We start from the raw sequence: 14,158 nt of genomic DNA, 5'->3' as shown, positions 1-14,158 counted from the left end.
AGAAATTAATGAGCAATTTCAAAATTGCCATTTTTTCACAGATATGGCATTTAGATATCCAGTATGTTGTACCCGATGTAACATGGTTAGCGCTACTTTTTTCTGAGATTTCTGAGTTTGGTTATCTAATCTAAGCAAACACCTTCAATTGCTTTTCAATGGCTTTTGTCTCAAGATAATGAAATGAGTTAAGAAATTTGAGTTAACAGCGGGAGTGCTAACCATGGTACATAGGTAAATTGTTAGGCGGCTTCTACTGGGTACTGAAGAGCCATAAAAGTGGACGTCTTTAAACAGTCTCTCGGGTACCACTGAAGTAGTTTGTTTTTTATTTTTTCTGTTGATGGAGACAGGTGAAGGCTTATTTTTTGCAAGATGAGCTGCCATTATCATTGGTACTATTTTGTGGTACATATGGCTTTTTGGTTGCTTTTTATAATGGTTATTGGGAAGTAGGATAACGAAAAGGAAGCAGTTACGCCATTGCTTTTTGCATTTTGCTTTTGTGATACACCCTGTGCAGAAAAAAATTACATTATTTTTATTCTGCTCTTCAATTACAATTAAACCAGTTTTACAGTAATTTTTGCATTTTACCAGTTTTACACAAAGCATTTTTGGAAAAAAATAATTTTGCGTTACCATTTTCTGGGATGAGGTGACTTTTTTGGTACCATTTTGGGGTACATACGACTTTTTGATCGCTTGATATTCTGCTTTTGTGAGGCGCGTGACCAAAAAATGGCCATTCTGGCACCGCCTTAAAAATATATATTTTTAAAAGCGTTCACCTAATGGGTTAATCATGTGATATTTTTATAGAGCTGCTCGATATCTAAAATCCAAGCATAGGAGCCCAGCCTATATACATTGCCTATAAGATCACCAGTAAAAACAATGAAAACTGTCAATGACAGTATCGCAATGGTGATACATAAATAGCGACCAAATGGTACTTGGCTATATGTACAGTACAGACCAAAAGTTTGGACACACCTTCTCATTCAAAGAGTTTTCTTTATTTTCATGACTATGAAAATTGTAGATTTACACTGAAGGCATCAAAACTATGAATTAACACATGTGGAATTATATACATAACCAACAAGTGTGAAACAACTGAAAATATGTCATATTCTAGGTTCTTCAAAGTAGCCACCTTTTGCTTTGATTACTGCTTTGCACACTCTTGGCATTCTCTTGATGAGCTTCAAGAGGTAGTCCCCTGAAATGGTTTTCACTTCACAGGTGTGCCCTGTCAGGTTTAATAAGTGGGATTTCTTGCCTTATAAATGGGGTTGGGACCATCAGTTGCGTTGATGAGAAGTCAGGTGGATACACAGCTGATAGTCCTACTGAATAGACTGTTAGAATTTGTATTATGGCAAGAAAAAAGCAGCTAAGTAAAGAAAAACGAGTGGCCATCATTACTTTAAGAAATGAAGGTCAGTCAGTCAGCCGAAAAATTGGGAAAACTTTGAAAGTAAGGGCTATTTGACCATGAAGGAGAGTGATGGGGTGCTGCGCCAGATGACCTGGCCTCCACAGTCACCGGACCTGAACCCAATCGAGATGGTTTGGGGTGAGCTGGACCGCAGAGTGAAGGCAAAAGGGCCAACAAGTGCTAAGCATCTCTGGGAACTCCTTCAAGACTGTTGGAAGACCATTTCAGGGGACTACCTCTTGAAGCTCATCAAGAGAATGCTAAGAGTGTGCAAAGCAGTAATCAAAGCAAAAGGTGGCTACTTTGAAGAACCTAGAATATGACATATTTTCAGTTGTTTCACACTTGTTTGTTATGTATATAATTCCACATGTGCTAATTCATAGTTTTGATGCCTTCATAGTCATGAAAATGAATGAGAAGGTTTGTCCAAACTTTTGGTCTGTACTGTATGTGCCTATGGCAATAAACTACATATAGAAATCGGAATTTGCCGGACCGCACAGAAAAAAATCATCAATGCTTTATTAATTCACAAGTAAAAAGATGTTAAAATAGTGAAGGGAAAAAAGGCAGCATCACTGGATAAGACCACAAAGGGTAAATAACTACAAATTACAACAATCAATGCTGACAATATAAAGTGAAAAGTGTCTCTACAATAAGAGCATATAACAAAACCAATAATAAACTGCCCATAATGTTAGTCTCTTTCCAGAATGGTGCCAACCCGATGCACGTTTCGGCGATCCTTTGTTTTTCATTTGCTAATGGCTTGATGGAGGAAAGGGACACTTTTTTACTTAAAACTTTTGTAAATTTTTTTGTTTACTTTTCATTTTTATCCCAGTAGAGCACTTCTACTTTTGGGGGTTTGATCCCTTTTCCAATGCAGTACACTACATGCTGTATTGTACTTCACGGGAACTCTGAGTTTTACGCTGACAGTTGTCTATGAGACCCAGACTGGTGGCTGGGCCTCAAAGGCTTCCGTAGATGGCAAGCTTCGAGGCCTTTGCAAGGCATCGGCCTGGTGTAGCAGCCATCAGCACATAGCGATTTCATTGCAGGGAGCCTATGGATTCTGAGAGGGTGCTCCCTCCCTCGGCAAACCTCATAGATGAGGCAGTCAGCATTGAACTGTATGTCTGTATTTGTGGATTTATCCCTCTTAATCTGTTCTGTGAGCTCCAGAGCTGAAAACAAACATAGTGGGAAGTAAGGAAAGGATATCATAGCAGTACAGTGCGGGGAGATTTCACAGAAGGGATACACCCCCTGGAGTGAAATGCATCTAGCTGTGAAGCCGAAACAGGGAATAATATAGCTGAAAAAAAACATTAGGGAAGCCTAAAAAAAACAGTTCCTTAACAGTTATAATTGTGCAAAGAAGCACAGTCATTATGGAAACTTTTTTTTTTTGGAAAACTCAGGTACGCTTTAGAAGTAGTAAAATATAACAAAACTTATATAAATTTGGTGTAATTGACTGATTCACCTGTATAATGTGGGTTTCACATCATTTCTATTACAATTTTTCTTTTACATTTTTCAGTACATTATATTGAACATTAATGGGTGCCATCAAAAATTTGTCCTGAAAAATAAATAAAAAAAACACAAGCGCTATGCCATGAAAAAATAAAGTCAGAACTCTTTGCTTATTTTTAAGACGTATGGGTGCACATAGCCTTCTAAAATCTGTTCATTAATTTATCCAGCTTAGGTTATGGCAAGTGTAAAATGAGCATGAGCAGACCCCAATGTGCAGTATAAGCCGGGTCATTGAGGAATGTTTAGATAAAGAATGAATGGACGTGGTGCTCCTTGGTATTTTATTAGCAGATGATGTGCTGATGTATTTGCCTTATATAACAGCTGCAAGGATTTGTATCACAGTTGAATATACATTCGTCTCTTCTGGGAATGCCCTTATTATCACACCATTCCAGAAAAAGCTCTCAGAGGTCGCTGTGACATTGAAAGGTAGTGGAAGGATTCATTCTATGCATGATATGTATTATGTGTACTATGTATTATGACTATGCATTAGACACCTGTCCCCAGCAGTTGTATACGTAGTGCCCCAAGGTGACTTGTTTTTAATTAAAGTGACTGCATAAGGAATAAAGGTAATGACTTAATAGAATTTTCATAATCAGCAAAGAAAATGCATAATAAACTAAATGATTAAAATGACAGATGAGTGCGCAATTTCCATCTAAAAAATACAGACATATGTAGACGTCCGTAGGGTGGCCAGGTGTGTCCGTATTTTTTTCCTGGGCTCATTCACTTCATAGAATGAGTCTCGGAGAAAAAAACTGACAAAAATAGTACATGGTATAAACCAATGGTCTGTGTAAAAAAACTGACATGTGGATTGCTCCATTTACTTAAAGGGAGTCTGTCATCAGCATGTCACTTTTTTAACCCTTCCCATAGCTCCCTAGCATGCTTACATTTAATAAAAACGTTACCTCTGGCATCAATCCTGGACCTATAGAACCATCAAAAACGATCTTTATAACTTATGCAAATGAGGGCTCGCAAGTGCCCAGGGGCGGCGTTACACTCGTAGGTGCCCTGCTTGCTCAGCCTTTTCATTGCGTCCCCCCGCCCCTCCTTTCCCTCTGACCGCCTTTCTACTAACTTGTTATTGCGCCGAGATCCCGCGCCTGCGCAGTCAGTCCGTCGGCGCATGCGCACTGCAATGACCATTCCTTGTACGGCATCACAGTAACTATTGCACATGCGCCGGCTAACGGCGCGAAGCCACGTTATTGCAGTGCACTTCCCATTCATTTCTATGGGACTTCCAAAAATAGCCAAGCAAGCCACATGGCTATTTTCGGCACTCCCATATAAATGAATGGAGGGTAGACGCGCATGCACGGTCCGCTCTTCTTTACTTTGCAGGCTCCATTCTAGAGATAGGTGCAGGTCCCAGAGGTGGGACACGCGCCTGTCAGACATTGGAATGTGTGAGATGCCCTAACCCCTTTAACGTTCCTTCCCACTAGGTATACTGTGAATCTACAACGCATTTGCAACACTTCAAAACCTCTCACTTTTTTCGCATTTTGTTATGTTGTGGCCTTGTACTAAATTTTTTTTAAAAATATAGTTTTCCCCATCATTCTTCACTCAACACTCCATAAAGACAGTGAAAACAGAAAGTTTGAAATCTTTGCTAATTTATCGAAAAGGAAAAACTAAAATTTTGCATTGACATAAGTGTTCAGACCCTTTGCACAGTACTTATTTTTTTTTTGTCATTCTTTATCTGAAGGTTAAATTGAACAGTAGGCAGTTACAATGAGCAAGATCTCCTTGTGAAGTAAGCAAAATGTATATGCAGTACAGTTATTTTGACTGTAGGAGGTGCACAAATATATAACAAAATACAGGATCATCCAAAAGGAATAACAAAAACAGAGTAAGGGGAAAGTGAGGGATGGCTGGGGAGGGGGGGTGGGAGGTTCTATATCAAGATGGACAGCTGGATGGATATCTAGCCTTTTGATGGACATTATGAGGAGCTATCAAAAAGGGGGGGGGGTACTATGGAAGTGTTGTGACTAGTTGAGGCACTTTTAGCGGCAATTATAGCCTCCAGTCTTCTTGAGGTGATACCACAAAGTTTGCAGATTTGGATTTGGGAATTTTCTGCCTTCTCTGCAGAACCTCTCAAACTCTACAGATGGATGGAGACCGTCGGTGAACAGCCATTTACAGGTTTCTCCAGAGATGCTCGATTGGGTAAAAATCAGGGCTCTGGCTGGACCACTCAAGGACAATCGCAGAGTTGTCCCATAGCCACTCCTGTGTTGTCTTGGCTGTGAGCTTAGGGTCATTGTCTTGTTGAAAGGTGAACCTTAAGCCCAGTCTGAGGCCCAGAGTACTCTGGATGAGGTTTTCATTAAGAATATCTCTATACTTCGGTCCATTCAACTTTTCCTCAACCCTGGCCAGTCTCCCTGTCCCAGCCACTGAAGAACACCCCCACAGCATGATGCTGCCACCACCATGCTTCACTGTATCGATGGCATTGGGCAGGTGATTAGCAGCGCCTGGTTTCCTCCAGACATGACACCAAGAAACGAGGCCAAAAATGTCAATCTTGGTTTTAAGAGACCAGAGAATCTTGTTTCTCACAGTCTAAAAGTCCTTCAGGTGCTTTTTTTTGCAAGCCCCAGGCAGACCTTCGTGTATCTTTTAATCAGGAGAGGCTTCTTTCTGTCCACTGTGCCATAAAGCCCAGATTAGTGGAGTTGATCTTCTTAAAGTTTAAAGATGCACCCATGATCTTTGGGGTTCTTGACAACCTCTATTATCAAAGCCCTTCTCCCCCAAATACTTTGTTTGGTAGCAAACTCTAGGAAGAGGTCGTGTTATTCCAAACTTCTTCCATTTAAGAATTATGGAGGTCAACTGTGCTCTTGGGAACTTTCAGTGCAGCAGAATTTTTTTGTACCCTTCTCCAGATCTGTGCCTCCAGATAATCCTGTCTCTGAGACAGTTATTTCCTCCTGATGGCTTGGTTTTCGCTCTGATATGCATTGTCAGCTGTGAGACATATATACAGGGGTGTGTCTTTTCAAATCATGTCCAATCAACTGAATTTACCACAGGTGTAGAAAGATCTCAAAGATGATCAAGAGAAATGGAAGACTCCCAAAGCTAAAGTTTAAATGTCATAGCAAAGGGTCTGAATACTTATGTCCATGCAATATTTTAGGGAACTTTCACACTAGCGTTAGAAGAATAAGGCAGGCAGTTCCGTTGCTGGAACTGCCTGCCGGATACGGAAATCCATATGCAAACGAATATCATTTGTTTCCGGATCCGTCTAACAAATGCATTGCAATACCGGTGTCTCTCCAGTGTCATCCGGTGTTTATCTTTTTCACAGATTTAAAGGTCTGCGCATGCACAGACCAGGAAACAGGATCCGTTTTTCCGAAACACTTGGTACCGGATCCGGCATTAATACATTTTAATGGAAAAGGCAAGTGTTCCGGAATTTTGGCCGGACAAAAAAGGGACTGAACTGAAGACATCCTGATGCATACTGAACTGAATGCTTTCCATTCAGAATGCATTGGAACAAAACTGAAGCGTTTTTTTTCCAGTATTGAGCCCCTATGACGTTACTCAATACCAGAAACTTTAACGCTAGTGTGAAAGTAGCCTTAGTTTTTATTTTTTAATAAATTGGCAAAATTTTTGAAAATAAATGTTTTCACTTTTAAATTTTGGGGTATTGAGTGAAGATTGACGGGTGAAAACAAGGTATTTTTATTTATTTATTTTAGTACAAGGTCGCAACATAAAATGTGAAAAAAGTAAGAGTCTGAAAACTTTCTGAACTGTATGTGTTGTGACACAGTGAGGGGTTGTGTCTGGCAAGGCAGGCATTCTCCTCCCAGCACGTGCGGGTGGGCTGGTTTCCAGCTAGGTGAGGTCAAATACCGGATCGGAGTTTAAGTGCGGGTCCGGGTTTTAGCAGCACCTGGCTGTCCTTAAATAGTCAGCTGGGCTCAGCAGAGATTCTCTGTTTTTGGGATCTGAGACTTTGTGGCATGCTGGAGGGCTGAGAGCCGCACGCTGGGAAAACAGGCCCCCTAAAGCCTGCTGTGGACTACTGGAGGCAGAACTGCCAGCAAGGTGACTTGTGTTATATTGTGTGTGAATTAACACCAAGACTGCAAATTTACGTGCTGTTTTGTGCAGTTGCCTCAAGTGTGAATAAACACTGACGTTTTGAGTTAAGAACTTGTATTCTGCCTCTGTACTGCGCCCGCTTACCCTATCTACCAGAGCAAAACCCCATAGTGTATGCAGAATAACTATGGTATTACATATTCAAACAAAAGTGCAACCATGTGATATACTGTATATACCACCCATAGTTCTTTAGAATGGGAGCTTCTCTTAGTGGAAGCAGTCTGCTCTGATTACTAAAAGGAGCTCCACGCAATGGACAAGGGTTAACCTAATGGTGAAGACATGACAAATTCCACACTTAATCACTTGTAAGCATTAAAAAGGTTCTCCCAGAATCATAACTTATCATCTTCACTGAAGTTGGAGAGCTGCCTCATTTTTTGCAATTATCTATTTAACAGATAAGTGGACTGGAAAACAGAGCTTTTCTTACAGTATCCCCTGTCCTGTATACTTTGTAATTTTTTCCTTTGATTTCCATTAGGACAGCAACATGTAAAAAAAAAATACAACAATAATTTTATGGTTTCAAGAAACATGGGCACAAAATAGGTGAAGATATACCTTTAGTCAAAATTTTAATTATCGGTACCATGATACCACCACCTCCATAACTCTTGCTGGCATCAGACTCTCCATCTCTAAGATCAGCTCGGTGAGGAGGGTGTACTTTGCACCATGTTGTTTTGACAGTTTTGTTTTCAGTTCTCACAGCAATCTGTGAAGTGGATTCCCACAGCAGTTGTGCCTGTACCAAGGCCCCCATAAATGTTATACTACTGCTGGCCAAACCCAGGTTTCAGTAGCCCCGGCTGACAATCTATTATGTATGGTGCCCCACAGACCCTCCTCCGAAAGATAGCATTAGATGAGAGAAATATCAGGTTTGCTGGATTTTTACATACACACTCAGCTACTTTCACATTAGCCTTCTCCGGCAAAGGCTGCCGCTAATGTGAAAGTAGCCTAAGCAGACAGTGTATGGCACATTCGTCTGAAAGCTTTTGAAGGTGTGTGGGCACCGTAAAACAGAACTTTCTATACAAGTGCAAGATTACAGTAGCACACATGACTCAAATTCTTTAGAGATGCTATCAAAGCAAAGACCTGCAAGAAGGTAAAGATATAGACAACTCTCGCTCACTTTGATGTTAGGTAGTGGGACCTAGTACCAGTAAAAGTTATTGGGAATAAGACAATAATAGGTTTATCACTGAGACAATAAACCCATCATCTTTACATATATACCGTACATGGGAGGAGCCATTTTATGATCAGAATCAATATTCCTTAGAAGGCCTCCCACACTGGTGTCTCAGTAGCTCCCAGGAGTACTGGTTCATATGATGAAGGATGCTCTCTTATATGTGACACAAATGTGTTAATGTAATTGCTCCTGAAATAAATCCCATTATGGTAAAGGTATCAATGTGATACAGATCTGGTCAGCTGGAGAAATTTGTATCATGTTGATTCTATGTTACCATGCATACAAATATGAACTCTGCATCACTAAACTTTTCATTACCTACTTCACCACCGGTGTAGATGTCAGAGCCTGTCGGATGAACGACAGCATCACTTTCGAGGGTGGCAATGTCAGCCTTTACAACTTGCAACTATAATAGGCAAACACATGTACGTCAACCATGTGGGGTAAAGAACACAAAGGACACATAGTATGATTTTACCTCTTGCCTTGTCATCCTACCTTAACAGCTCAATGAAAAAGAATCAGTCTTCAAGCTATTTTACATATTCAAACAGGAGCACATATAGGGTGATTGCAGCCATTCATGTCTGTACAGAGCAGTCGGGTTGATTCAGACTTATAATTACAAGGATGTAGGTATTGATTGGTAAACTGGTCCTGAAGGAAGGCAAGCTGGTTGTAGACTAAGATACTATGACCACACGTCTTTAACCTTTAGTATACTTTAATTTGTTAAAGGGGTATTCCATCTTGACATTTATGGCATATCCACAGGACCTCATATCAAACCTCTGGAACCCAAATCTCTCAAGATGACCTTGTCATGAACTCTACATTTACTATAAAAATATCTGTCCACGTTTCTACATGAGACAGGGCCCCATTCTGGAGATAGCTGCAGCGCCTAGAGGTCCTGTGGAGATCTCAGAAATGTCAATATGCTAATACCTCTTTAAATATTTTACCGTTTAAAGAGGGCCAGTCCCTGGTCAATGGCACATACATACAATATTCATGAAGAGCTGTTTTATGTACCGTAGTTCCAGAAATGTTTAGATGTCAATGTTACCATGGGTGTGATGTCATCACTTCTAGTCCTACCGGGAGTAGAAGCACCAGGGACCGGAGCTTTGGCGCTGGAATGGAGTGGACTTCAATAGTTTAGTGTTTTTTTCCACCACGCCATATGGCATATCCAGCAGGTTACTTATTTTTTCTATGGGTCAGTACAATTACAGCAACACCAAATATGTATAGCTTTATTTGTTTTAGTACTTTTGAACAAAAGTAGTATGACTGAAGTTTTTTTATATCGCCAAGATTCCAAGAGCCATACGTTTATAAATTTTTATGCTAATGTAGCCATGGCCAGCTTGATTGTTTTGTGAAATGACATGTACTGGTACTAATTTCGGGTATATGGGACTAATTGATTGCATTTTTTGGGGGGGAGAGGGAGGTGGAATAGGGACTAAAAAAACATTTTTTTTTATATTGTTGATGAGCAGTTTAAACATTGTTATCTTTATTACAAGAGTTGCAATGAATGTGTTGATACCATATATGTCTATGTGTTTTATTTTTAGCACTTTTATAAAATAACACTTTTAATGCAAAAAAAAAATGATTTACATTTTTTTATAAACTTTACTAACCTTTAAATAGTAATCTTTTTAGACATCGCTATTAGAATGAATAGGTACACCTATACATTGTAGCCTATAACTGTCATAGGTGGTCCATTAATTAGACTGTTGCCAAGGTCACAACTGACAGTGGCATGTAGGGGGTTTATCGAGGATCCCGGCTATTATAGCAGGACCCCACTTTGGTTTGTGTCGGGCTCCTCTGGGGTTCATGTGGCCAGATATTAGCCCGCCTGTGGGGGCAGGACTAATATTAATTTCACAATTCTATTAGTGGATGCATGGAATAGCCTTCCTGCAGAAGTGGTAGCTGCAAATACAGTGAAGGGGTTTAAGCATGCATGGGATAGGCATAAGGTCATCCTTCATATAAGTTAGGGCCAGCGGCTATTCATAGTATTCAGTATATTGGGCAGACTAGATAGGCCAAATGGTTCTTATCTGCCGACACATTCTATGTTTCTATGTTTCTAAATCAAAATCAATATTCACTGAAATGATGATCAACTGAATAAATTTAATTAATCGCTCTTCCCCAGCTGTGAGAAGACGAAAGCAGTCATAAAACAGCCTTTGTATGGTAACAGTTTACTGCTCTCCTTTTTATTATTATCTCTCCTATTTTACAAGAGCAATTCAGATAATAGAGGAATACTAGGGAAATGCTCTGGATACAATTCCAACATGAAAGTGTAGCTTCACCAAATGTGAATTAAGGTCTCACAGTTGTAGAAGTGCTCCTTGTGGAATTGTGGACGTATCAGTATCTGAAGAAGTCATGAATGAGTGGTTGTTCTGCAGCGAAACGGTCCTTTCAAGGGTTGTATGCCGCATCTAGGCTTAGTAAGAGTCAATCTTATAAATGATGTTGCAGTGGAACTTTCACTTCAGCAAAAGTTAGCTTTTGTGAAATGTGTAAGAGGACAGTTTATTTAGTATGCACCGTTGGTTGAGAGAATGTGACTTATGTAGGACTGACCCCTTTAAGAAGACTAATGTGGTTGTGAACTACAACATTAACTACAACCAGCTCTGTTATCTTAATTTTTTTTTAAAAGATACAAGAGGAAATGAGTTATCCGCCCCTGCTCAAGATATTTCTCAATTTTACTTATGACAAGCCAAAATATATACCATATGTACTACTGACCATTGAAGTGAGACACCTCTGAATTAAAGGGAATGTCACAAATACTGAACTGAATTAACATCTTTGGAAGAGAAATATTATGATTATCATTTTATTAAATGTTGTAGCTATTTGTTTCAGTTTCCTGGTGATAGCCTAAGGGGCCTTGCGTAGCGAGAGAATTCATGCACTGCCCTCCTTGGGTCCTCTTGAATGTAACGTAGAATCTTCTCATTCACTGAAGGCACCAAATATCTTGGAAATGGAGAGGAATTAAAACACCTAAGGGGAGAGTTATCAAAGACTGGTGTTTTACGTCGGTCTTTGAAATCTCCAGCGCTGCCAAAGGATGCAACTAATTTATGATGAGGTGCAGGCCTCGTCACATTAGACGCATTTTACGGCAGTCTTCATTTGCACCTGGAAATGCCTGTCCCCCTCGTCACACGCCCATTTTCAGAAAGTGCCGAGGCGGCACTGTTAAAACTGGGGTTTAAAAAGTCACACGACTTCTTATGCCAAAAATGATAAATCTCCCCCAAAGGATACTATAAGGTTGTAGCACTTTTCATTAATACAGAGGTTTAATTCCTAAATGAAGAGTCATACATCTTTCCTCACCATTTCCTAGATATGTATTTGGTGTCCGCAAATGAGAACACATTCAATGGCAACAACCCTACAGTGACCTGGTACGAGTGGCGACAGCTGTATCTAGCCCAGGCATTGCTCTATGAGAAGGATAGAGTGGCAGCAGCTATACAGATCTCTCTGACAGTTTGCTACAATGTTTCAGTCTGAATTCCTCGCTGTTTGGTACAAGAAAGTCCATCTCCAGATATTAGTTTTAAGGGTAACAGAAGCGCTGCTCAGTGCGCTCTACCCCTTCAGATTTTATTGGCTCTGCTTGGCTTTTTGAGCATGTATGGATCACACATGCTTTCTATGGATCTGTACTCCACATACTCAAAATGCTCAACAGTGTCACTGAAACCTACAAGGGCAGATCACTCTGAGCAGCGCTTTTGCCCTTTTATTCTTGAAACAAAGGTTTAGTTACCCTTCAAAGGGGGTTCTCTTGGATTTTGACATTGATGGCCTCTTGGTTTGACTCCTGGCATCCCTATCAACTATATAAAGAGGCCCCAACACTCTGTGAGCACTTAGGCTTCTTCCTAGACCCAGGGCTGGTGCTATAATAAGGCAGACCAAGCGGCTGCCTTAGGGCGCAGAGACGGGGGGGGTGGAAAAATGAAACTTTTTTTTATTTGAATACCCCATATTTTTACCCTGGGTCTTATGGGGCGAATACTAATGAAGCACTTCCATTTTGAAAGCACTTCATTAGTACCAAAGGAGACCATGTGACCTCACTGTGCGCAGACTTCACACCTGATAGACGAGAACCAGGAAGTAGAGAGCGAGCACTGGTGGTGAGGAGCAGCGGTGTCCAGGAGCAGGAGAGGTAAGTTATTTTTTATTTGTTCTGATGGCTGACATGGTGGGGGGGGGGGGGGGGAGCATGATGGCTGACATGGGGGGGCATGATGGCTGACATGGGGGGGGCATGATGGCTGACATGGGGGGGGCATGATGGCTGACATGGGGGGGGCATGATGGCTGACATGGGGGGGGCATGATGGCTGACATGGGGGGCTGATGGCTGACATGGAGGGCTGATGGCTGACATGGGGGCATGATGGCGGACTGATCTGAGGCATTGGGGGTATGATCTGAGGTCTTATTAACATTGGGGGTCTGATTGCTTGTCTGACCTGAGGTAAAATTGAAAATATTTTTTTCTTATTATCCTCCTCTTATGGTCCGGTGCGTCTTAGAGGGCGGAAAATACGGTCCTCAAACCAGCGATTGAAGCATAGAGAAGATACCAGGACCACACAGAGGAGAAGCCAGCAGCTGCAGATGGGACCAGGGCCAGGTAAGCTGCGAGTGGGGGGGCGGCGGGCGCCAAAATTTAGCTTAGCTTGTGTTGGCAAAAATCCTTGCACCGGCCCTGCCTAGACCAGTCATGTCACAGTACATAGGTGCCTAGGTATAGCTCAGTCCCATTCAAGTCAATGGGGCTTAGCTGCAATGCCAAGCAAATCTGCTATCCAATGGACAGCAATGTGCTTTAAATAGCTGATCGTTGGGGGTGTAAGAAGTTGGACGCACCGCCAATGTGAAAATCCCTTTAAAGATGCCTGATGTGCAGTCCTTTTCCATGGCTAGCTGTGCATACAGTATGTAAATTGATAGAACTGGTTAACACCAAATGTTTCTGCTTTCACTAAAAGTAAAATTGAGAAATAATCTCTTATGAGACAGACTGCAAAAAAATACCACAAGCGAAAGAGAGAACAAAGCAGCTAATAGTGTGAGATAATTCTAGAGCAAAATGCCGGCATTAGTTATGGGTTAATATTATAATATATATATATTTAAGAGCAGTGCTATGAGCAATTCTCTGAACCTGTGGGGAAACTGAATGATCCTGTCTTACTGATGCCACACTGGATTTATGGCGGACTGTATTCTGTGTAGAAACTAATTATACCTGTTACCTGGTAGTAGGCACTTTGGGGAACATATTTCAAATCAGATTCCAGTTCTCATTTTCAACAGATCCTTTGAAAATAAAGGAGGGGTCTACTTGGTTTCCATGGGCAACTCCTGTACTTTTCCTTTGCACCAGAATAGGTAAACAATATCAGATCTGTTGGGGTATGACTCCCGACACCCCCGCTCATCATCTGTTTGGCCTCCTAACAGCATACCAAGCACAGCGCCCTACATTGTATAGTGGCTATGCTTGGTACTGCAGCCCAGGCACATTCACTTAAATAGGACTGAGCGGCACATATAGGCCATGTGACCAACAAACATGATATCACTGACCTAGGATGTGGCCTCTTCAAGCAGCTGATTGACAGGGGTGCCAGGAGTCAGACCCCCATGGATCTGATAGTGATGATCTAGCCTGAGGATTGGTGTTA

General features: G+C 41.2%; 1 protein-coding gene across 1 annotated transcript in view; it reads right to left on the bottom strand.

Annotated features, from left to right (window-relative positions):
• The window catches only part of LOC121009253 (core histone macro-H2A.1), a 127,904-nt gene that overhangs the window by 43,310 nt on the left and 70,436 nt on the right, over window positions 1–14,158 (bottom strand). The window contains exon 6 of the mRNA XM_040442249.1: window positions 8,703–8,793. Coding sequence (XP_040298183.1) covers window positions 8,703–8,793 — 91 coding nt within the window. The remainder of the gene's footprint in view (window positions 1–8,702; window positions 8,794–14,158) is intronic.

Source organism: Bufo bufo, chromosome 1, assembly GCF_905171765.1.
Source record: "Bufo bufo chromosome 1, aBufBuf1.1, whole genome shotgun sequence".
In the NCBI taxonomy this organism is placed as follows: Eukaryota; Metazoa; Chordata; class Amphibia; order Anura; family Bufonidae; genus Bufo; species Bufo bufo.
The sequence above is the reverse complement of the archived record's forward strand: the minus strand, read 5'-3'. Positions and strand labels throughout refer to the sequence as shown.